Below are 23,746 nucleotides of genomic sequence, written 5' to 3' on the forward strand. Positions count from 1 at the left end.
GGATTATTTTGTTGATACCAATATTCCCCTTTCTTGAGTTAATATTAATAATTCTCTATGATACATAAACCCCCGTTGAGATCTGCCTCCCAAACGCCCGCCGTTCGTTGCACGCCAAGTACATGAATAGAGCCTAACGCATACTTCGAAAGTCAGAAAGTCGTGTCAAACATGAGCACGAATGATTTGACACTCGCACGGTGGATAACCATCATTTAGGTTTCCATTGCTTCTGGTTCAGAGCCAGCTTCGCTTTCCTGATCTGTTCCGGGGATCTCAGCCGGCTCAGCGTCATCCATCTCGTCGTTATCTTGCACACCTTCCATCTCGGTAATATCATTGCCATCTCCATCTCCATCACCATCCTCTTCCAGATCCTCATCTCCCTCGTCTTCTCCTTCACCCTCCATATCTTCGTCTCCGCCAGCTTCGTTTTCATTCTCTTCTTCACCCTCCATTTCACCGTCATCACCATCGACAGGGTCTTCGGCTTCTTCGACCATAGTCTCGCCTTCGCCTTCTACAAGTTCGGTATCTCCCTCCATCTCATGCCCTCCATCCCCATCGGCACTTGCTTGGGCAGATAGCTCTGATTCCGGATCCATGGAACCCCGATCGTCGAGGTTAGGGAACAGTAACTTGCGTTCGGTTGTCAGCTTGGCCAGTTTCTCGTCGTCCATTTCGCTGAGTTCGCTCTCATCGTCCGCGCTGTCATGCAAGCTGTTAGGAATATCACTCTGCTGCCCTGATCCGACATCTTCAGTAGAAGGTTCAAGCAGTCCTAATTTGTTTGTCTGCTTGGGAGCGGAAGTTGGACCAGTTTCGGAAGTGTTGGCTTGTTCGGCTTCTGTGGTGGCAGATATCTTGGCCATGGGTGCACGCGGGGGTACTTTACGGTTGACAATCGTTTCCGCTCGCTTTTGGATGTCACGTCGTGCGATACCCTTTGTGCGACCGCGAGGAGCAGGTGCTTCGGAGGCTGGGGCTGAGGTTGGGGGCGTAGGAGTATCGGCAGCTCCGTCACTAACCATAAGAAGATGATCGACTTTCATTTTCTCTTTATTTTCTTCATTCGCTTGTTCGATGACTTGTGGCATGTTGACTTCGTAAAGTCGGGCGTAGAGATCTGCAATAAGGTCTTCGAGCAACGAGACCTTCATAAGGTTGTTGTTGAGCTTTTTCAGCTCAATAGCATCTCGAAGAAGTTCAAGAAGGGATGAACTTTCTGGGGATAATTGTGTAAGGCCTTCTAAGCGGGCTGTGTTCGCGACAAATTCTTCCCAACCAATGGGCTTGAAGACGCCCTCTTCATGGCCTTCGTTGATCTGGCCAGCTCTCCTGATTACCCTGGCATAGGTAAGACACGCGTCTTCCCAGAGCTTGCTATGATTAATGAAATCTCCCTGCTTCTTCCTCACTCGGCGCAGCAATTGGTCGAGGTTCGCTCGATCACTGAGCTGGTCGAGGAGATTGACGAAGAAGTACGCGTAGCGTGTGGTGTAAACGAAATGCCGACCAGGTCGCTCAAACTCAGGTCTCCAGACCTGGATTGTCATTGTTTTGGTGAAGATCTGCTGCGTAAGCTCATTCTTTGCAGAGGCTGCTGCATCCGCAGAGTCCTTGTCGTCATCGTACATGATATGTGCAGCCTAGGCACGATTAGACATTGCTCAGTACACAACATGGTAGGCGAGAGTATACGTACCCTGACAGCCATACGATGGTGCCAGTTTGATTTGTCCGCTTTCTGCAGGCTCCGAAGTACTTCGAGTATGTATCTCTTCCATGCCGTCTGGTCTTCCGGGGGCTGGACTTTGCGAGCCCAAGGTGTTGCCAGGAGCGTTTTGCTTCCCTCCGAAGCCTGGGAAGAGAGTCAGTCGATTTAATAGAGTTGAGAAGAGTAGAGCTTCGCATACCGTTAGGGTCCCCCGATGCACAAGTTTGTGTACTACCGAGACCAGCTTATAATATGGCTCAAAGATTGGATCAGAGCGTGAATCCTTCCGTTGCGGCAGGGCATCAATGGCATCAAGCAGGGAATCCAGGACAAGGTCGACTTCGATCCGTCTAAAAGAGCCTCTAACGGATTCATCACAGCTGAACATCTTCCAGAGACATTTGCTCCGCATATAATGCGTCCTAATTTGCAGTTAGCTTATAATAGATCACCGGCGGAGGACCCGGGTGACACACATCCAATTTTTGGGCTTGTCGACAAGGGCACGCTTAAGCAGGTAGCTGGCAAGATTCCAGACGGTATAAAGCTTCATCTCCTTGAAAGGCCTTCCTTCATACATCCGTTGATCTTCCTCGCCACTGAAATGCCGCGTGAAATCAGCCAGACTGAAGGCCCCCATCGAAAGGGGCGCTCGGGAGGAAGAGTATAGGCGGGTACCAAAATCCGTGAACAGATCAGAGAGCATTCCACGAGTCTCGGGTGTTGGCTCAGAGTATTTGATCGCTGTTGCAATTGCCATGGCATAGCAATGAATTGCGTTGCGTTGCCACGTGACCAGCTCCATTCGATTGTTATTGATTTTATCAGCAGACCAGGTAATATCCTCCTCCAGCTTAGAGTCATACGTCTGTGCGAGCCGATACCAAGTCTCCCATCTTGATGTCCCATGTTCCAAATCTTGTCTGAACCATATAATAGCATCGTCAAGGTCCGTGGTGGGTACGGGGTTCAGGCGCTTCTGGGAGCGAAACTTTGTCAAGGCAGCATGGCCCAGAAGGAAATACCAACCGTTTTGAGCGATGACCGCACTCTCGGCAGGCACAGGAATCAGTGGGAGGTCAGCCACTCCCTGTATGGCACGAAGTATCTCTGAAGGATTGATTGGTGACTTCAAGTAGGCGGTGATGATACGCTTGTTATATGACAGCGGAGGCGACGACTTCGTAGTACCGATGGCTTGCTGCATCTTGTCGATAGTAGACTTCAGCTCAGACTTTGACAGATCCTTGATATTCATCTTCTTAGCCTGCTTCATGACAAAGTCCACCATGACGATCGCCGTGGAGCGGTCCAGCTTTTCGGGAGGACATCCATGGTCATTCAATGAACCATCCACTGGGGACAACTTGATACCATAGATATCGTACAGGATTTGACAAATATCAAGCTCGGTGTCCTGCTCCACATCGAGAGTGAATATCTCTGACCTGACCAGTTTGAGGAACTGCTTATGGGAGAACCTGCACATCCTGCGGATCCCGAGAGCATTGTGCACCGATCGTAAGTAATGTATGCGGTCTTCCAGGGGAGTATCGAAAGCTTCAGGATTCTGTGTAATGGCGTCCTTCAATAATGTATACTGCAAAATCCAGCAACGGACTTGCATCTCGCGCAGCTTATCTTTGAGATGCTCTAGAGACTTTGCCAATGCTCCACGGACCTCCGGTCCTGACAGTTTCCCTACGCGAACTAAGTCTTCGTACAAGGCAAAACTGTGGAGGAGCTTTGTAAGACGGGCCACTGCAGACATGGATGATCTCAAATGTTCCATGTCAAAGCACTCATAAGCTTTGTCTGATTCATGTAAGACTATCGTGACAGCTTTGTTTAGGATGCTGTCAAGCGATTTGAGCCATCTGAGCAGAGTGATTTGACGATGCTCACCGGGCTCTTCGAGATGCGCAGGCGTGCGAAGCTCCCTCATGATGATTTCGATGCTGCGGAGGTAGCAGGAAACGACCTTAGGAGGATATTCAATTTTCTTGTATGCGTCTTGTAGTCTCTTCCATAGGAAAAGCCTCAAGGTAGCATCTCCACGATCTAAAAAGGATGCCATCTCAAGGAGCTGGGAAGCTGGCTGTTTGGATTCTTCTCCATCGAGGCTTTCAGCAAACCGAACGCAGGAAGGTTCAAGGATGGGTTCAATAGTCTCGATCAGACCAACAGGGTCTTCCGATGTCGGGTTGAATATCTTCATGAAGAAATCCATCGACTTCAGCTTAGAGATCTCTTGATCAACTGCCTCGGTCGACAGCTCGGGCATGACCGCATTGTTCACAAGGCTTAGGACTGGGTTTTTGAGCGATCCCAAGAAATATTTCAGCTCCTGGAGGCAAAGTAGGACATGCTCCCTCTGAACATCTCCAGCCATGTTGGAATGGAACGTCGATGCCCAGACATGACGGAGCACCATTCTTTCCCGTGTGAAGCCAGGGGAGCTGTGGTCCAAGAAGTGGGTGAGCGATGTCCGCGCGAGCAAGCACCATCTTGCCAGGCGATCTCGTTGCAGTAGTCTTGTTTGACCATCAACCTCACTGTTTGGATTGTTGATAGACGCATAGACGTCGAGATGAAGCTCGAAGAGGGTTTGAAGCATCTCTAAATCCGATAGGTATTGAGTGCTGTATGCGAATGGTCTGTCGGATCCAGTGGACAGAATGTCATTCTCAAGATTGTCAACCCGTTCGCGCATATGTCTGTAGATGTGCTCGTCTTCATGTAGCAGGAGTTGCACAACTGTTTCTTTCAGAGCATCCGGCCATTGGTAAAGGGTATACGCAGACTCGATGACAGGTTCGTCCTGTGATACTATGTCATCCGTCGCATATCTCCCGAAGTTGGGCATTAGTAGTGCTTTGAGCCAGCAAAGGGCGACATCGTGTAAGGGAAGCCATTCGTCATTGACGGTCCTCAGGAACATGTAGAGTTCATCTTCTCCGGAGAGGACTTGTTTCATGCCTAGCTTCCTGGTCGACTTCCTCGAATGCTCAAGGAAAATTGCAATCCCAGATTTTCCCATTCCCCGGATGTCTTGAAGTGTGGATAGATTGTCCGGCTGATGCATAACTTGGGACTTGGATTCGTCCCAGGATTTGATGATATCCATCAAATCACGGACAAGTAAGTGTCCTGCGTCATCAGGGGCGCAAGCCACGGCATTTGCAGAGTCAGAACTCTCATTGGTAGAGCAGACTTGTTTTCTCAAATCGTCAATACTTCCAAGCTCTGTCACGTCAAGATTGGATAGCAAAGTGCCCACAGTACCGAACAACCATTCGTCAGCTTGGGTGAAGCTCTCGAGACGATCCTCGTAGTATTTGTTCAGGTCGAGACTGACCTCTTCGCTCTGGAATGAGACATCCTCGGTAGCTTCACGAAGGCGGGTTCTCCTGGCTTTCGCCCGTATGCGGTCTGCCTGGTCTTCCGTTACAGCAGATGCAGATGACCGTTTCCGACCATTTGAAGGTTTTACATCAACCTCATCCGCATTTGCAATCTCCTGCTGACTTCGAGGATTAGTGGGCTGGATCGACTGAATCTCCAGCGATTCCATGAGCTGTTTTTCTGCGCGCTGATCGATGGATGAGTGATCATCTACTTGCTCTGGCGCAGCATCGGGCCCTTCGGACTTCACAGTGGGTTGATGTTCCTCAGACATGACAGCATCTTGCTGCTGGCTAGACCTGCCATTTCCGACTTGCACATTTGAGGCTTGACGTTGAGACCCTACGGCCTTCGTTTCAGGACTGAGAGCAGGCAGCGATATGCCCACTGAAGTTCCAGGTCCGATCTCTGAGGCTCCAACTTCTTCGTCAGCAAGGCTTTGAAGTATAGACTTGCCAACAGCGGCCCATGTAGGGCTAGCTGGTCTGATCTCATGACGAGAAGCCTGTAAGGCAAGAGGGTTCGTCGACGGTTCTTTGTCTTGCAGATCTAACGGAAGAATAGGGAGGTAAGGATACGGGTCTGCCTGGCGCTGTAGAAATTTGAGAAGAGCCTTTTTTGGCTTTTTCAAGGGCACTTGAGCCACAGACAGCCTATCAAGCAGCGACCGCAGCACTTCACGCAGGCGCTCCTCGGCAAATGTTTCTTCTAATCCTAGCTGCTCTGTCCGAACCTCTAGGCGGTTGTCGTCGTCTGCTAGTACACTTTCCAGGCAGTAACGTGTTAGTCTATAGCTTTGTAGAGCACTACAAAGTCTTGCACTCTGCCTCCAGAGGTTCAGATCCGAGTCGTCGCGTTCCAGGGCTTCTGCGAACGACGTCAAGGCGGTGCTAGTTCGCTCTTTGACGTTGCTCCGGGGATCCTCGGTAATTTTAGACGACTCGGTGACACCCTGAAGAGATGCGTGCAGCGCATCCAGGATATACTGTCCGTGGTTCTTGTACGATAGGTATATGGTTTGCATCAGAGTACTCGATGTAGAGTCACTGATATCGAACTCCGCGAGCGCTTCTGCCGCACCCGCCACCACTGCGTCATCATACTGAGGGTCGGATTCCTGAGTGACTACTCTCTTATAATCAGAGATTGACTCGGGATATTTGAATATCTCAGAGTCCAACAGAGCCTCATATGCCTCTTCGGCCTGTGCATAGAACTGTGGACCCTGGGAATGGAGCTTCAAGGCATTCTGATAGAGCTTAAGTGCCTCCTCAATTTGAATTTCCTTGGTGTCATCAACTTCTTCCTCGATAGCTTCATCGGGTTCAATATTCAGAGCTGCCCAGCTGGACATAATGCCGGCTTAATGACAGGGCGCAACGAGCTCCCTGATAGTAGTAGGAAATCCGGGCCGGCTAGACCACATTTCAGGAGAAAAGACAAGCAACCCCCGGCTACCTGAGGGAAGGCCCTACCTGAGGGCTGGGTGTTAACTGCCGTGAAGTGGAGATTGGGGAGAATGAATCAAAGCGCAAGGGAAGGAACGGAGAGTCTAGAATGATGGAGACTCGATAATGGAACTGGAGAGTGCCCGTGACAGACACGCGTTGCGCGGGCGGGTATTACCGAAAGAGGCAAAGGCGGTACCGGGGTACCTGACCCAGCAGTTGCCTGAGGAAGCGGCCAGGCATTCATCGATCGTCGCCATTCCGTCTGGACTTGAACGACGACCTGCGCTTTCTGCTGCGCCTCAGTGTCTTCAATTTCCCCCGATCGTGAAAGCGCTTCGTGGTCCGTATACTCCTTGGTTCCCCCCCTTGTGACCATCCCAGAGCCCCTGTCTGCGCTCTTGCCAGCGCCATGGTCGCGCCAGCTGTTCCCGAGTATGTCTTCCCCTCGTTTTACGTGTTCTATCACTCGCTATCAATCGGCCAATGGGCCCACTATCATTGACCTGACACTGACCCCTGAGTGTTTCCCCAGGATCTATGAGGAGGAGGAGAACATCTACGCCGCTGTCGATGCCCGCTCAGACTCCCTACAGAACCTCCGGGAATTAGGTCCCCCGGACTTGGTTTATCTGGTCAAACAGCCCAAAACCAATGCCCATCACCAGGTATGTCGCCAGAACTGCGGGCGCAGGCATACCTTCACAATGGGGAGCGACAATGACTAACTCAATTGTGTTTTAAATTGAAATACAGACCGGCGTTTATCACCATGTCACCGGTGTCGATGCCTCTTCCTCCGCCAGCTTAGCCGCCTATGTAAATACGCTTACCTTCTCTCCGCTCGACAAGACACACAAGGTGGTTTCGGGAATCTATTGGTTAGAATGATATTCGCGTGGAAGTACTTATCGTTGCGCAAGTGTTAATGGATGAACAGTTGCTACAATGCCTTCTCCCACCTGGACATGCGCGTCGAAGTCAAAATCCCGGGCACTCTGGAAAGCTATTGCATCGATGAACGCGGAGATAAGCGAGTTGCGACAGAAGCCCTTTGGTTGGAGACCTTCCTGTGCGGAATCTTGCGAGCCTACTCATACGCGGACAATGGCGGCGGCGATGCGATCAGAAAGATAGTCGGGGTGCGCCGGTTCAACCCGGTCACAAATACGGAGATGGAGCACAAGTTTTTGGATGCTGCGGAGAGACTCTTCTTCTTGGGTGCGCTTCCACGGATGACTGCCAACAGACCCCAATGCTGATATCATATACAGGAAGACAACTCAGTTCGGATCCGGAAACACAAGTCCCGAATACTGTCAGCAACCACCTGACGTCTGGTCTTCTGAAGTACATCCAAACAACAGGACGCTACACTTCCGGTATTAATCTTTTCGAGAAGCTGCGCACACGGGATGTGGAAGTTTCATCACTTCTTGCCCGAGTTCTCATCATGGCAGACGAGGAGGTGCAAGCCGTGCGATTGATGTTCGACGCCTTGCAAGATGTCCCCATGGATTACGCCTTGCTTGACTGCCAGGCTGCTTTCTGCCAGGACAAGAACGAGGGTGAGATGGCTCTAGAGTGTGCGAAGCGGGCAGTGACTGCTGCTCCGAGCGAGTTCAGCACCTGGGCACGGTTGGCAGAGGTCTACGTCGGCCTTGAGCGATGGGATCTGGCCCTCCTGACCCTGAATTCTTGCCCCATGTTCACTTACCAAGACAAAGACACGCCTCGCATGCCCCAACCATCTCGCATCATGCTTCCAATTCTTGCTGAGAGCATGCTGGACGAAATCGACGAAGGACAGCCCAAGCAGGGTGATCCCCACGACTACGTCCACCCGTCACTACGGAGACTCCACGCTGCTACCTATCAGGGAACCTTCCTCAAGGCGTACAATCTCCTCACCAAGATTGCTGCCTCGATAGGCTGGGACCAATTGCTGAAAATCCGGAGCGAAGTCTTTGTCATGGAAGAGGAATACCGTGTCGAGCGCCAGCAGTCTACGTCGAAGCCCACAACCACACCCTCCTCTGATAGCGCGTCGGACGAGCCGAATGGAAACAGCGAGCAGGAGAACGGCGCGACGCCGGAGGAGGGCGCTAACGGCACTAAGGAGGAAGAAACGGAGCACTCCATCGAGAAACCAGAGCAGTCAATGGCATCGGAAGTCGTCAAGTCCGGCAGCGAAGATGTAAGTCCACATCCATCCCACTTTGAGATAATACCACTCAATTTTATACTAACGCGGCTGTGTGATTAGCCCGACCCCTCACACTCATCCTACACACAATTCCGCAACAAGCGTCTTTGCGAAAGATGGCTCGATAACCTCTTCATGGTCCTCTACGAAGACCTCCGTATCTACACCATCTGGCGCACCGAGATGGCCCAATACCGTCAACAGGCCATCGAGTACAAGAAGTCCGCCACGGAATGGGAGATCCTCGGCGAGTTAGCCGAACGCCTGCACCATTTCGACGAGGGTATCGAAGCCTACCAGCACTGTCTGGCCATCCGCTTCTCCCCGAAAGCCATGCGGGGGCTCCTCAAGTTGTACGAGAAGAAGAATGACACGAGAGGAATGCTAGGCGCCTTGATCCGTCTTATCGCTTGGCAGTATCGCTGGTACTCCGAGGTATGTGCCACATTTCTCCCCTTTTGTTCTCAACGACAGATAGGAAACTAACAGTAACCTCTTCTCTTATGTAGTTCTCTCCCGACCTCCTCTACCTGATCCGCAAACTCATCGAAGATGAAGGCGCCGTCAAAGTCCGGAGTATAGTCCAAGCGACGAACCTTCCTCAACCGGTCCTCGATCTCACCCATCAGTACTGCCAACTGTGCGCCACATTCCGCAGCAGCGGTAGTGATGGTTAAATCGGCATTCTAGGACAGATTCGCTACTCAACCTTACATCAGAAAGTAGCGTAATGTCATCTGTCCTTTCATTCATCCTTGTGTCTTCTTCCTACCCCTGCAAAACGATATATGATATAGAAGATTACCTAAGAAGTAAGGGAAAGGGGCGGAAAGGAAATTGATGATCATTGAACGAACGAGAGAGAGGAAATTGTATCTATTAGAGAGGGGGGTTTGAATTCAAGGGATATGAAGCGATAAGGGATAAGAGACTTTTATTTTTTTTTCCAATTACCTATTTACCATTCTGTATGGGACTTGTTGATTGATTGATATCACCTATTGTTTGACGTTGTTCTTCTATTTTACTTATTCTTTTTCCAATTCTTTATTTTTTTTTTTTTTTCTCCTTCATGTGATCTTATTCTTATTTTATTTTATTCTATTTCTCTTTTCATATTATTCTTATTTTATCTTTATTCATTATGTTTCGTCATGTTCGGTAAATTTGTCTCTTAGCATATGTGATATTTCAACATCAATACCCAAATTGCAGCTGAATGTGAAGGAAGATGTGGTTGAAAACTGCTGGGAAGAGGCTGTGCTCGGTCTGATAGGTTGTTTCGGTTGCCCTAGTAGCTATCTGTCATGATGGACGAATAGTACTGCTGATCTAGCTGGAGTCCCGGCTAAGCCGCCGTGCGGAGTAGCCATGCTCATCTCCAAAGATCCCGACTCCTCCGTTACCCCCCATCTACTGTGTTTAGGTTGTCGTAGTTGCAGCTACAGATACAACTTTTGATATAAAATTAATAACAAGAGCTTCGCCTAAGGTTCAGGATATAGGAGCATAAGCTTTGACTACTGTATCCTCGCAAATCATCATAGCAATTATCAATAAAAATTGCCAGCGCGACAGCAATCAATATTGTCGGTGGTCATTATCACTTCACTCCTCCTCTTCTGCAGCAGCATCGGCCTCAGCTTCCTTCGGCACATCGCCGGCCTTGGCCTTGCTAGCAGCGGCGGCAGGAGCGCTACTCTTTGTTGTCTCTTCAGGAGCCTCCTCGGCGTCTTCATCTTCCTCTTCTTCGTCATCGACACCATTTTCATCTTCACCAATTTCAGCTTCGCCATTTTCCTTGCCCTCTTCTTCCTCCTCTTGTTCGGGCGCCGGAGCTGTCTTTCGCTTCTTAGCAGCCGGAGGAGCTAGGGAAAGAATATTTGTTAGTACAAGATATGTAGCATGAGTCGAGAAATGAAGAGTGGGCTCACCTTGTTCCTCGGGTTCCTCTTCGCCCTCTTCTTCTTCAAGCTCCTCCTCTTCACTTCCTTCTTCCTCTCCTTCCTCGCTCTCGCCTAATTCGGAGTCCTCATACCTGTAGTAGTACCAGATTAGCCATTGTATCAAAGGGTATAAAAGGTCAATAGTCAATGAAGTTTAACTGAGTAACACAAGAAAGTTGAAGGTGATGCGACTGAATGGCACCAACAAGCACTAATGAGTGATGCGCATAGAAGTAGGCAGCCAAAAGTAAGATGAGAATACGACAGACCTCACTAGAGGTGAGCCAGCAGGGGTGAATGAAAAGAATGCGCCCAGGTTCGCGAACAAGCTCAAAGTAGGCGATGCAGTAAGCGACTTACTCTTCTTCTTCCTCGCTCTCGTCGCTGGGGAGCGCTTGGAGCTCCTCCTCTTCCTCAGCCTCCTGCTTTCTCTTACGGGTAGACATAGTTCAGAGCGCGTTGGGCGCTTAGAGATAGAGAGGGATTAAGAGTGTGTATTGAGGAATAAGGGAGTAGGCCAGGTCAATGGCGCAAGTATACAGATGTCAAGAGTGTCCCAGGCCAGGAAGGCGCAATGCAGGGGACAGTAAGAGTAAAGGAAAGGGGAATGCGCGGCTAGTGAGAGGAAAAGATAGGGGAGAAGGATAAGAGAGAGAGAAGGAGAGAGGGAAGAGAAGGAGGGAGGAGGGAGAATTAAAGGGCAGGGCAGGGGAAGGCAGGCAGGAGGAAGAGGAACTCGGTAGTGGACGAGCAGCCTTTCCTTCCCAGCACATGAGGGAAGGGGGGAGGCACGGAATGGGTGAGCATTACTTCAGCGACGCAGAGAGTCAGCAGTAACCCTCCTTCCCAAGCATGGATGGGCACTGCCTGCGCAAAGGCGAAAAAAGCGCGCAGTGACAGTCAAAGAGGGTTGGAGCTAAACAGAAGAAGAAACGAGAGCTGGGAAGTTGCGCGGGCTTTCCCCCCAAAGTTCCTGTCGCGGGTGGGCCGTCGTCATAAGCCCCCCCGAGGCCGTGGAGTTTAGATTCGCCCGAGGGGCGGACAAGAGGGAGGACGGGTGCGTGTACCACCATAATGATTGTGTTCGGTTTCCCTCAGCTCACCATGGATTGAAACAGCCCCGGGAGAGGATGATCCGTTGGGTCTGAGGCGGAGTTGATCCAACCATGACGGAAGACTCTTGCTATCTTGGTGATGATATGGGACCGTGTTGCATGACAATCAGAGAGTGGATGGATGGATCGGAGAACCCACACTGGTGAAAAAGACCGAGAAGGAGAGAATTGGATGGGTGAGAAAGACAAAGGTCCGGAAAGGAAGAGGGGGTAAGAGAGAGAGAGAGAGAGAGAGCACAAGGTAACTATGGTAAGTAGAGGTTACATGAGAAATACCGTGCCTGGCGAGATACAAGCAGAATGGGGAAGACGTGCACAGACACTCTGGGGCAAAAGGGGGAATATTTCTGATGTTTCTGCTGTTTCTGACAGGTACAATCATACCCCATGTCAGTGTGCACGTAAACCATCCGGGGCCGTGGAAGCAAGAAGTACCAGAAGCAGCAATAATCATGATGTCAGGATTGTAATCCTGCGCGTATCTCAGAACCATTCTAGTATAATATTCGGTTTCAAAACATGCTGCAATCTTACCAGTTACGCAGTACATGTTGAGCTAAACGCAATCCGGAAGTTCTTCTGGAGAAGCACAGACCAAGACTGATTGTCCCCCACAGCGGCACTGATGCCGCTTTTCTCTTCCCCAAAGAGAACAAACAAGATTAACCTGCAATCTTACATGCAACATGCAAATTACCCGAACGTTCAATCACCCTGCAACTTAACACATGCAGAACAGACATACATTAGCAGCCTCAATTGCACCACTCTCCTATTCTACCTTCTGCATGGGCAGCAGCAAACCCACCATACCTACCTACATCTACTAACTACTAGTTAGTTACTGAGGCGGCCACGCATAATCCCCCCAGGGCCTCCCCCCGGTCTTCTCCGCCAAATCCCTCAACGTCTCCCACTTCCACACTCTCTGACCAGGATTAACCAATTCATCATCATTCCCCAACCCATCCCTCGTATGCATAATCTTACCCTCACCCATCAAAAACCTCAAATAAGCAGCCGGATCCCACGACTCCTTCGCCGTAGTCTCCTTCTTAAACCCCTCCAACCCAACCTCCACCACCTCAATCTCACCACCACCATCAGCCACAGCACCCATAATCTCCGCAATCTCCCTCACAGACCTACTATCCCCCGCCAAATGCGCCACCTCCGGCACCTCTGCCACCGGCAAACTCGCCAACGCAGCAACACTCTTCCCGACATCCCCCAACGACGTAAACGACACCAACACCTCGCCCGATCCAACACTCTCATACCGTCCCCGTTTCGTATCAAACCCAAACCACGGACCGATACTATCCTCCAGGAACAAGCCACAGAAGACACGGCATATTTTCACCTTCTTTGGTGATAAAAGCTCATTCGCCAGCGCCATATGCTTCTTCTTCGCGTCCCATTCTAGATGCGGGAAATCGTGCACGTAGTGATTCACCCCAAATTCGGAGGGGAAGTAGAGTTGGATGTCGGTTTGGGGGATTGCGTGGAGCAGTTTCTCTTTGAAGGAGTGGCCGGATGGACCGACGGTGTTGATGAGGATGTGTGCGCCGTGGAGGGCGCGAGTGATGCTGGTGTCGTCGTCTTCGGTGTAGTTGCGGATGGTGAGTTTGGGGCTGTTGGAGTGAGTATTGTCGGGGGTTCCTGCTGGTGGTTGATGATGGCTGCTGCTGCTGCCTTGTCGGGAGAGGAGGATGATTTCCGAGAAGCGGTTGCGTAGGTTGGAGGTTAGGAAGGCGGAAGCGACGTGTTTGCCTAGGTGACCGGTTGCGCCGGCGATGGCTACTACTGGGAGGGTTTGAGGAGATGCCATTTTGTAGGATATTGCAGTTGGGATAATATTGGCAATGAAGATGATATAGGTAACTGTAAGGTATGATTGAAGGCTGGAGTGGATGGCTCTGCTTTATGTTTTATACTTTGATATCTTCTAGTGGGGCGGGACGAGAATAATCAAGTATCTAGGTTACCATTGTAGTATTGGCTAGTTAGATGTTTGCATCTATCCGCTTCTTCTGGTTAATTGAGCTATCTATGCCTCAGCTGGACGAATATCGCGCTCGATAGGTATGTAGAGCATCGCTCTACGTCACTGGCAAACAGGACAAACTGAACTTACATGCGATCATTGGTGGACGGAGCTGTTTGTATGCTTTGCAAACTAGTCAAACAGTCCACCGTCTGAGGGTGTGCTTCTGTAGCAGTAGATACGCAGGAGTATTTCCTGGACCTGTTTTGATTATATCAAATGGCGAGTTGAATACTTTGCATTGGCGTTTGGGTTATTTCCTTTTTTTTTTTTTTTCCCTCTTTTCCCCCCCATTTATGTGGATACATCCAGGGACCTCTCGGATATACTTCACGGCAAACAGCTGGAGACAGACGCAGATAGGAGACGTATACGCCTACAAAGCCGTCTTGCTTTATTTATTCCAACAGAAACTTCTCCGAAGCATCCTCCAGTGAAAGGGGATGCCTAATGTATCTGAAGCATTAACCTATTTACACGCGCTATATACAGTTTCAGAATCTACTGTCGAATGACACACTAAGTTTAAAGTCCCACAACCCATAGACCTACGCTTACTCGTCATATATACTACTGCTGACATCCTCAACAGTTGCACTCCTTGATACTAGAAATTATAAGGGTCAGCGATGATCTCGCGAGCCGAGTCAGGCTCTCTACTCACTTGGTCCAAACCTTGAAGCACCACGAACGGGTGATGTCGAATAGACCTTCTCACCATCCATCCAATAATACTTTGATCTAGCCGTATCGAAGCTGCTATCGGTGAAATACTCGCCATATTCATCATCACTCATCTCGGATTCTGTATACGTGCGCTCTGGCCGTCCTCGCGGGGATAGTAGCTCGGGTTGTCCATGTTCTTCGTCACTCGAGCTTCCAGGCAAACCTTGCAATTGATCACCCCGTTCCACTGCCGGAGACTCTGTAAGATCGCGATGTTGCATGTCAGGTCCGTGGGGGTTTCCGGCCATTGAGACCGGGAGGTAGACATTATCTAGACCGAGTCCCTCTAACTGGTCCTTTATGTATTGCGGAAGGTAGGTAGAGAATCTCTCCATAGTGTTATGGAGTGCTGCTTCCGGACCTGATAAATCCCCGGCTAGGCAAAGGGAAAGGGCGCGCTCGACGACAGTTATACAACAGTCACTCAGAGAATAGACAAATCTGAGGGGTCGCTTCCATTCCTGTATTTTTCTCAGGCCATCTAGAAGAAGTTTGTAGTCTGGTTCAGTATGAACAAGAAGAAACCACGACAGGAAAGTCTGCTAATAGCCGAGGACATCCCCCTGGATAGATTTCTGGAGATCAGATAGCCGAGTCAATCTTTCACTCATGTTTACCGAACGATAGATCAGTTCGCCCAAGCATAAGACCTCAGTTCTATAGTCCTTCAGGTCTTGTGCCGTCTGAAGGACAGTTTCGAGAAGATCATAGTTCCGTCCACCATCTCTGGGCACCGTCCACTTTGGGTTCTCCGTTCTGATTGGGAGATATATGGGAATAGCGCCCCTCCATATGGTCAGGCCTGGATACCTGCTAAGGTGGTCTCGCAGATCTGAACCTGAGGTATTGGGTGAAAGCTTCCTCTTCAGTTCCGCTTCAGCAATAACCCACTGAAGGTAAGGACGAGACTTCACCAGCTGCGGGTCATTCTCCTTGAGGCAGGTTGCAAGGGCTTGCGCATACTGGAGGCATCGTTGAGCAGTGAGCAGGTCCTGTCTCTCTGGTATCATGATAGACCATGAGGACATACTGCGGCTCAGACATACTAAGATATCTAGAATGACGAGATATGTTGACTCGTCGTACCGATGCAAACTCCAGTCGCCCATGAGCTTGTGGAATGCCTCGTTAGGGGAACCAAGCTCTACTCCGAAGATCAAGTTCCAAGCATTCGCTGGGCCTTCTGCTTCAATAGAAGCGAGCATCATGTCTCGCGCATCCCATACTCGCCCCTCAATCACTAAATCACTGTACAAATAGCCCCAATTCGACCAGAAATTGAATTCATGCTCTGGGATGAGATCTGTTTCCCGCTCAATTTTTGATAGAATCAAGAGGGCATAATGGATCACTTGCACCTGAAGAAAAAGAACTTGCAGAGGAGGATCAAGAGTATGAAAATGAAAATTGGGAGCGATTGAGGAGACTGGACAAAATTGAAGGGGAAGCGGAACGAAAGATGACAGCCGAAAGGCGCGCCGCGGATCAATCTAGGATACGAAGGTTGGAAGACACCGAGCTGCAACTTAGGAGGAAACGAGAAATCAAAGCTGCCTTACGCGAGAAGGAATGGAGAGAGATGAAAAAGAAGATCGAGGAGGAGGAAATGCGAGGCCGGATTAGGAAGGAGCTGCGCGACGAAGAGATGCGACGGAAACTTGAAGAACGCGAACGCATCAGTTACGAGAACAAGATTCGACGAGCTGCTGTAGAAGACTACAAGTTGGCGGAAGAGCAGCGCTTTCTTGAGGAAGAGAGGGAAAAGAAGCAGTTGAAGAAGGAGTATAGAGCAGCCATTGAAGTGGAGCTCGGATATTCCCTCGACCAGGTGAAAGATATCTTGACTGAAGCGGCAGGCAAGAAAGGCCAGCAACAGAGTCGGGGGCATGGCCAAACCTTCTCTGCAACAGTTCATGATGTCCCCAGTGGAGACGAGGCAGATGTGGAAGCACTTTGACTTGCCCACATAGAAGCAGCTTACTTCTCGATCTATATCACTCTTGATCTAGACTACTATGTACTATGGCCTTAGAAGTCTGGCTTTTACGGCCCAAAATAACCAGCATGGGCTCATTGCGCTAGAAATTCAAAGCTAGCCATGCTAGGGTCCAGGAGGTTCTCATCTAACCCAAACCCGTATGTACCAACCATATCATATATCAAATCCGGAGGGGGAAACCCCTGGGCCATGGCATTGGCGCCTCCAGGAACATCGCTTCCTTCTCGTTCAACACCTCCAGATGCTACAACAGCTGACCCTCCCGCTTGCCATGCGTCCCAAGAATCAAAGCGCTCCAGCATCTTACCAAGTCCACGGGCAATATGTCTCGTCAGATGTCTCTCTCCTGCAGAAACACAGTTCAACAGCTCGATTACCCTCTCTACCAGACGTCGCACCTGGCGGCCGTCGAGGCTGAGATATGCAGAGTTCCAGTTTATCGCGACTTTCAAGAGAAACACAGCGGAGAATGTGACCATTGTGTGGGTGAATATCGGAACTCCAACAATGGCGTCGCGAATATCCGGCTCCTCCAACACCATATTCAAGCAAGCCATAGCGGATGAGATGGCAATATTAGCCGATTCTTTTCGGTCCATAGAGAACACTGGGGTATTTGTCGGTGATAAGGCCCGTAGAGAGAGTGAGTTGAGTTGGAATTTGGCGAAGTGATAGTGAAGCACAACGCCTTTCGAGGGATACGTTCGGACATAGGGGCTATCGGCTGTAGTTCAAGAGTCACGATGGTCAGTTCATCGAGATGATTTCAGTCCAATAACAAGTTTTAGAGGCATATATACCAGACCGGGGTTGCCACAAAAGTCGCCATTGGTCTATCGCTACATTGTAGACCCGTAATTGCCCAAAGTCCTCTTCAGTGAGGGCGTGTTCTGTGTCGGTACCAAATGTCCGGTATGCTTCGGTCAGGATCATAAACAAGGCCACTTGTGCTAGTAGCCGGATATCCCCGGGTACTACCATTGGTGACTGAAGGAAAGACTCGTAGTTCTTAATAGCGGCATCTTCATGAATGACTGGTGGACGCCCGTAGGCGATGCTAAAATGGTGGTCACAAACGTAGAGAAGGTACCAGAGCTGGGCACGCTCATACTGATCGTTATGACCACGCATTAGCTTATGATAGCTTTGGTGAAGACCTAGTTCTGTGGCGATACGGACAGCATGTCCAGAAAGTTTCCAGCTTAGCTCGGATAGCCAGAACGCTCCGACACAAAGAGCGCGAATGTCATCAAGGGTATGAGCCCTTGTTAACGACATGCTCGACACAAGCGACACATACTCATTGTAGCAACGGTTGAGTGTCTCAGTTCGATTTGGTATATGCAGCGCAGCGACCGTCAGAACAGCCGCTGACAGTAACGTCGATGCTCGTCGGACAGATGTGAGATCATGATGCACCAATACAATCCCTCCCCAGAGAAGCTGATTCATAGTCCTGCTAAAATAGGCAAACAGCTCTTCGGCTTCATGGAGTGAAATGAGCCCTCTGGAAATGAAGTCCTCCTCCAGAAGCGTCAGCTTGGGTTGCTCTATTGGGTTGTTGCGCAGGTTACGGAGCTTCGTAACCTCGTACAGACTGCGCATTGGTGCTGGTACTAGCTCTCGGTCCTGTAGATCTGGCTCCTGGGAAGGCTCTCGTGTCACATCCATAACAATACCCGGCTCCCTGGGCTTGACATCAGTAGGTGATGCCTCAGAAGAGAGCCGACGCTCTGACTGCGAGGCGACAGGACTAGGACCGTTCTGGCTGTCTCCAGAGATGTAAGTCGATAGGTCTGGCAGACCTCCCTGATGTAGAAGATGTGAAACCGCCGCTTGCAATTGCCGTATGGTAGCCGATGCCTGTGATTTCCACCTGTACCGAACGCAGAGGGGTCGACATTAGCGCTTGTCCACAACTTTTGGGAGAAGGCTCTGAATATAACAAGGGACTCACATCACATCATCGTCGACAAACTTCTGCGAGAAGTCATTGACCACACACTTGATCCCGCTGCGAATGCATTTGGTGCAACTCGCCTCGCCTGATTTGAACTCGCAGCGTATTTTATGACGCTTACACTCTGCGCCTTTATATCCTAAGCATCAGCTTCAGACTTCCAAATTTATGAAGCCCAAGCACACCTTGAAGCTGATTTGCTTGGGCCTCGGTTGCAGTTCGGCCTATGAGTACTCACAGGCGCGGGCCTTGGAGATTTTGGGCGGCGCAGGCCGTCCGTCAGGAACGAGGGAGGGTCGACGTTCATGTGGCCGTGGGGCCTCCAAGTCGGCATCTTGTGAAGAGCGCTTCATGGCTACTAGATCATTGACTAAGGTCTGATCGGGGATGCTCCGGTATTCTGCAGCCGATATGAGATGGACAATAGTGGGGACGGACCAAGTCCAGCAGATTAATGTCAAGCTAGTCAAATGGTGCTGCTTGTCTGCTCAAACTAGTTGCGGCGGAACAATCAATATCCACTGAAGAGACTAGGGGAGCAGAGATGTGAGGAAAGAAAAACTCGACGATGGGGGAAGATTGATGCTTGAGTGGGATGGAGACAGACAAAACTGGCGATGGCGGCATACCCCGCTTCAATTGGCGCCGTTGGGGGAGTTCCAAGCCACGAGCAATTCTTCCCCATTCAGTCATCGTGGAGTCCATTGATGAACCACCCAATGCAGTCAATTCTACAGATAGCTACTCTCGATGTACACTACATCTTTCCATATTTGCATGACATACTGCGACTCCAGATCAGACCAGCTGCAGACTACTTCGGACGCTTCTGGTTTCTCTCCAGACCAAGCAACAGGCACGGGATCTGGGGAATGCGGGGCGCCGCCCAGTCGGTATCCACGGCTCAATTGCCTCCGACCGTCACAGCTTGTCCCTCTCTTGTGCGCACAATGGCAGGATGAGGAGAGAGACCTCATTTCTCTATCGTGCAATGATACTGATGTCTTCTATTCCACACAATGCAACACCACATTCTATCCACCTCCGTTCAACACTTACCATGCGCCTAAAATTTTGTGACAAGCAAGCACGGGGCGCATCGAGGGGTAACAAACGCAATTATCCCCTCGCTCAAATCTTCTCTGGCATGATCATATCCCAGAAGAAGCTGTGGATCCTCCGAGGGGGAGCTTCACAGTTCCTGAGCGAAAACGTCATGGACTGGATATTGCGCCGGGAAAAGTCCGGCTGCGGAGTACCAGCTGTTCGACCCTCGGAGTTAATGCGAGGCCATCCCACAATGACGACCAATGCTAGCTGAGCATATTACTGATAGTGTCTGCATGATAGAGCCCTTGACGGAGATCTAATTCCCACGCCTTCCTCCTTACACAATTGCTAGTCTTGTCATTGACCTTCCAAGATGCAAATTCTCATCACAGGAGCAGCAGGCTTCATCGGCCAACTCCTCGCGAGAGAGCTCCTCAACGACCCATCATACATCGTCACACTAACCGATATAAACGAGCCCCCTATTCCCACAGGCGTCGCATACCCTCAAAATGCACGTTCGGTGACAACAGACCTCCTGAAAGGCGCAGATGCAGTCGTGGACAAATCCCTCGACGCCGTCTTTGCCTTCCACGGAATCATGTCGTCCGGCTCCGAAGCCAACTTCGACCTAGGCATGAGCGTCAACGTAGACGCTACCCGGAACCTGCTTGAGGCTCTCCGCAGAACCTGCCCCGGCGTACGGGTGATTTATTCCTCAAGTCAGGCTGTCTACGGCCAGCCACTGCCCGAAGTAGTGAACGACAGTGTCATCCCGACGCCGCAGTCATCCTACGGTGCTGAGAAGATCATCTGTGAGACTCTTATCAATGAGTACACCCGCCGTGGGTTCATCACGGGCTTTACCCTTCGGTTCCCCACTATTTCCGTCCGTCCCGGTCGTCCTACAGCTGCTGCTTCGTCCTTTCTTTCTGGGATGATTCGCGAGCCACTCGACGGCAAAGAGTGTGTCATTCCGCTGGAGGACCGGTCATTCAAATCTTGGCTATGCTCGCCCAAAACCCTGGTTCATAATCTGGTCCATACATTATCCTTGTCCAAGGATGCATTGCCTCCTCATATTCGACAAATCAATGTACCTGGCATCTGTGTCACCATTCAGGACATGATGGATGCTTTGGAGAAGGTTGCAGGGAAGGATAAGCTCGCTCTGCTAAAGGAGGAGGAGGATCCGACCCTCAGGCCGATCCTAGAGTCTTGGCCTACACGCTTCGATAACTCTCAGGCTATTTCTTTGGGTTTCAAGCGGGACTCTTCATTTGAGCAAGCAGTACGAGATTACCAGTTGGAGGTAAAACAGCAATAAACACAACGAGTGCGGACACATTGGTTACCATGCTCCACACACTGTACTTTGCCCACGACATGTACTCCCATGAACAACCGAACGGATAAATAAACATTCCATATAATGACGCATTAGAAAATAGTATAAATGCACAACAACTATTGCCACGTCTTCGGCTTCCCATATGCACAAATCACTATATATCGTCCCATCCATCACCACCTCGTCCAAACCTCGACCTCACTACTTCCAAACCTGATAACACCTTAGCAAGCATTCATACCAAGATCAATAACTTTCCCAAACCTGTCCATCAATAGCAACCAGCCGATTAAACAACTGATTGCGAGTTTTCATAGCCGTAAGCTGATACTTCTGCTCGGGCAGCTTCCCCGTCAGCACCAACCCATCCACCACCTCCTTATTACCCACAGCCCAACCCGTGACCAACTTCCCCTTCCACCCGAGTCCACCAATCTTCCTCATCTCCAGAATATCCGTCACTGGCATCTGGAATAATACAGTGCCCTTCGGTCGATGTTCCAGACCAGGCTGATCCAATTGCACGGTCTGGTCCGTCGTGAAGTAAAGCACCGGTGGCTTCTGGGACTGATCGAGCACCACGACGCCTCGCTTGCCCTTGTATCGGCCGTCGAATTGAGTAGGACCTGAGGGTAGAGTAAATTTGCCTTTACTGCGGAGCACGCCCACTCGGGGTTTGGCGTGCTTGGAGCCGGCGGCTGCGCGGGCCCGGTCAACGGCGAGCTTGCTTTGGATGCCGGTGGCTGTGGTGCCTTTGAAGAAGCCGACCATGCGGTTCATGAAGCCCTTCTTGGGGGGCTTGGGGTGTACTTCGTGCTCTTCGATGACTTGTTGGGGTGATGGGGCAATTGCTTGGTTGATTTCTTCTTCTGAGGCTGAAATGTTGATGTCCTTGTCGTCAATGGGGGCCGGGTGGTATGGTGTTTGGTGAAGTGAGTGGTTAGGTGGTGGCGGGAGGGGTGCACCGTTTGCTTCGCCGATTCGGAGCAGGGTTAGGGTGAGTTGAGCATTTGTGGGGATTCCTTTCAGGAGGGAGCTGGATGGAGTTTTAGCACTGGATGAAGATTTTGTTTGAGATGATCGAGGTTTCTTACTTTTGAAGCTCGAGCAACTTCTCCCACCGGGGGTACTCGCGGTTCAAGTACGCCACACCACGCCAGATAATCGGGTCCCCGAAGAAGGCGAACCCAGTACCAAAAGTAATCATTTTGACAAAGACGTAGCTAGAGGTGATGAGTGAGACTAGGAAACCAACAGATAGTATGGCTGTCAGGCGGACATAGGGAGTCACAATTGAAAATGGAGGAGTTGGTGACAAAGCACTAGGGTAAGTCAGAATGTAAGCGTGGGTCTCTCAGTGCTACAGTTTGTACATACTTGCCAAACCGCTCATAAGTGTCAATGATGTCGCTCAGCACGCGCATTGACTTATTGGCAGCGTTGTAGACGGTATCCCTCATTGGCTGCCTAGTCTTATCATGAGCATCGTCCGGAGCTTCTCCATGGGCCGCTGTCTGTGCATCTGCTGCGCTAGTAGCAAGCTCCATCGCGTCTGGAACATTTTCTTCCATTGGGGCATCATCAGGCGTCCCTTGATCATGCTTGCCGGCAACACTACCAACAGCGACACTGGCAACGCTTGTAAATAGGTTGCTAGCCTCTTGTTCAGCTGCTTCGCCCTTCATATTTTCGGGTGCTCCAGTGATACTATCGTGGGACCCCAAGACCCCGGCTTTGGGCTTTTGCACGCCACCGGTATCCTTGTTCACAAGGGCTATTGGTGCAGGAGGGAACAGATATGACCTGCTATCAGGACTAATTACCAGCACTATGAGGAGACTGAAGAGTGTTGGGGCAAGAAGATCCAAGGCCCACGCAGCAAAGTAAACCTAAGATTAACACCAGTCAACCGAGTCAGATTAAAGGACTATTCAGTTGTGACCTACAGCACAAAATGCTGCTGTCCGCTGGCGCTCCCTCCATGAGCGTAGCCTGACAATATGATTGACGAATGAAGTTAACGATACGACAATGCTTGTGTAAAATCGCTCAAGGGTGGCGCGCAGTTTATCAGGGGAGAATTGCTCATCTTCGGCCCGGTTGAGGTCCAGTCGTTGCATGGGAGCATCTGGGACTGCTTTCACATAATAAATTTGCTGTGCTTATATCAGTACCTGGGGCTGATAGTGTTCGATTGAGGAAGCCATACCTTGTTGAAACGTCGAATAAGCATCCAAAGATCTTCGTTTGAGATTCCAGACACAAGTTGCTCGTCAAGCTCGTCGGAGTGTTGGTTCCAACCCAAGTCCGTCACAGTATCAGTTTGTCCAGCCTTCTGCGCCAGTCCTTTCTCATCTTGATCCACCTTGGAAAGAACATGACTATCTGTTGGACCACTAATCTCGGTGGTGATGCGATCAGCCGCGAATATATCCTTGCCGCTGGTCTTCGAGCTATACGCGACAGGCTCTGCCGATTTTCTTGGATCCCTTCGTGACATATTGCAGAAAGAATCTATGTTAACGATTGTATAATAGAGGCAAATATGGGCATGAAAATGGAGAAGATAGATGCGCTTTGAGGGTCTGTTGAAAGCCGGGGTAGGCCACAACTACGTCATGGCTGTGTCGTCACGGACCGATCGTGCCAAAGCCTGGAATCTCAGGGCCGCGTCAACAATCAGTTCCCAGGCCCGAACTCTGGAGCTCAGGGGTTTCTTCCAAGGTTAACTTGCTACTTGATCGATTGCTGTCTTCGATCTCCATTTCCTTTGAAA

At 50.3% G+C, this 23,746-nt stretch overlaps 9 protein-coding genes across 9 annotated transcripts; 3 read left to right on the forward strand and 6 right to left on the reverse strand.

Moving 5' to 3' along the window:
- Positions 1 to 215: 215 nt before the first annotated feature.
- Positions 216 to 6,476, reverse strand: hir3 (putative transcriptional corepressor of histone genes (Hir3); the record flags this gene model as incomplete). The annotated part of the gene is made up of 4 exons (XM_067617093.1): positions 216 to 1,649; positions 1,706 to 1,861; positions 1,917 to 2,139; positions 2,194 to 6,476. The coding sequence occupies 4 exons, from the start codon at positions 6,474 to 6,476 to the stop codon at positions 216 to 218; spliced, it is 6,096 nt and encodes a 2,031-aa protein (XP_067483190.1).
- A 353-nt stretch (positions 6,477 to 6,829) lies between these two features.
- On the forward strand, positions 6,830 to 9,853 carry ASPBRDRAFT_38285 (ChAPs family protein). Its single transcript, XM_067623911.1, has 7 exons — positions 6,830 to 7,005; positions 7,106 to 7,238; positions 7,327 to 7,451; positions 7,511 to 7,791; positions 7,845 to 8,767; positions 8,837 to 9,211; positions 9,286 to 9,853. The coding sequence occupies exons 1-7, from the start codon at positions 6,983 to 6,985 to the stop codon at positions 9,451 to 9,453; spliced, it is 2,028 nt and encodes a 675-aa protein (XP_067483191.1). The 5' UTR covers positions 6,830 to 6,982; the 3' UTR covers positions 9,454 to 9,853.
- A 167-nt stretch (positions 9,854 to 10,020) lies between these two features.
- On the reverse strand, positions 10,021 to 11,087 carry ASPBRDRAFT_62213 (uncharacterized protein; the record flags this gene model as incomplete). Its single annotated transcript, XM_067628358.1, has 3 exons — positions 10,021 to 10,644; positions 10,711 to 10,814; positions 10,992 to 11,087. Coding segments are annotated over 3 exons (460 nt in total), but the record flags the coding sequence as incomplete, so codon positions are not given.
- A 1,363-nt stretch (positions 11,088 to 12,450) lies between these two features.
- ASPBRDRAFT_38287 (isoflavone reductase family protein) lies at positions 12,451 to 13,860 on the reverse strand. The gene has a single exon (XM_067623912.1). It carries the CDS (start codon positions 13,666 to 13,668, stop codon positions 12,679 to 12,681), a length of 990 nt encoding a protein of 329 aa, XP_067483193.1. The 5' UTR covers positions 13,669 to 13,860; the 3' UTR covers positions 12,451 to 12,678.
- Positions 13,861 to 15,152: 1,292 nt separating this feature from the next.
- ASPBRDRAFT_26468 (uncharacterized protein) lies at positions 15,153 to 15,818 on the reverse strand (the record flags this gene model as incomplete). Its single annotated transcript, XM_067622268.1, has 1 exon — positions 15,153 to 15,818. One exon carries the CDS (start codon positions 15,816 to 15,818, stop codon positions 15,153 to 15,155), a length of 666 nt encoding a protein of 221 aa, XP_067483194.1.
- Positions 15,819 to 16,069: 251 nt separating this feature from the next.
- Positions 16,070 to 16,567, forward strand: ASPBRDRAFT_192133 (uncharacterized protein; the record flags this gene model as incomplete). The annotated part of the gene is made up of 1 exon (XM_067620438.1): positions 16,070 to 16,567. One exon carries the CDS (start codon positions 16,070 to 16,072, stop codon positions 16,565 to 16,567), a length of 498 nt encoding a protein of 165 aa, XP_067483195.1.
- A 4-nt stretch (positions 16,568 to 16,571) lies between these two features.
- ASPBRDRAFT_144306 (putative C6 transcription factor) lies at positions 16,572 to 19,136 on the reverse strand. The gene is made up of 4 exons (XM_067619224.1): positions 18,808 to 19,136; positions 18,567 to 18,699; positions 17,410 to 18,485; positions 16,572 to 17,333 (listed from the first exon to the last, which is right to left on the reverse strand). Exons 1-4 carry the CDS (start codon positions 18,920 to 18,922, stop codon positions 16,681 to 16,683), a joined length of 1,977 nt encoding a protein of 658 aa, XP_067483196.1. The 5' UTR covers positions 18,923 to 19,136; the 3' UTR covers positions 16,572 to 16,680.
- A 625-nt stretch (positions 19,137 to 19,761) lies between these two features.
- Positions 19,762 to 21,058, forward strand: ASPBRDRAFT_387409 (SDR family oxidoreductase). The gene has a single exon (XM_067623997.1). It carries the CDS (start codon positions 19,993 to 19,995, stop codon positions 20,944 to 20,946), a length of 954 nt encoding a protein of 317 aa, XP_067483197.1. The 5' UTR covers positions 19,762 to 19,992; the 3' UTR covers positions 20,947 to 21,058.
- A 158-nt stretch (positions 21,059 to 21,216) lies between these two features.
- On the reverse strand, positions 21,217 to 23,470 carry ASPBRDRAFT_116932 (DUF3292 domain-containing protein; the record flags this gene model as incomplete). The annotated part of the gene is made up of 5 exons (XM_067617031.1): positions 21,217 to 22,006; positions 22,065 to 22,292; positions 22,348 to 22,859; positions 22,917 to 23,126; positions 23,180 to 23,470. The coding sequence occupies 5 exons, from the start codon at positions 23,468 to 23,470 to the stop codon at positions 21,217 to 21,219; spliced, it is 2,031 nt and encodes a 676-aa protein (XP_067483198.1).
- Positions 23,471 to 23,746: the final 276 nt, after the last annotated feature.

This window comes from Aspergillus brasiliensis (genome assembly GCF_001889945.1).
Source record: "Aspergillus brasiliensis CBS 101740 unplaced genomic scaffold ASPBRscaffold_2, whole genome shotgun sequence".
Taxonomy (NCBI): domain Eukaryota; kingdom Fungi; phylum Ascomycota; class Eurotiomycetes; order Eurotiales; family Aspergillaceae; genus Aspergillus; species Aspergillus brasiliensis.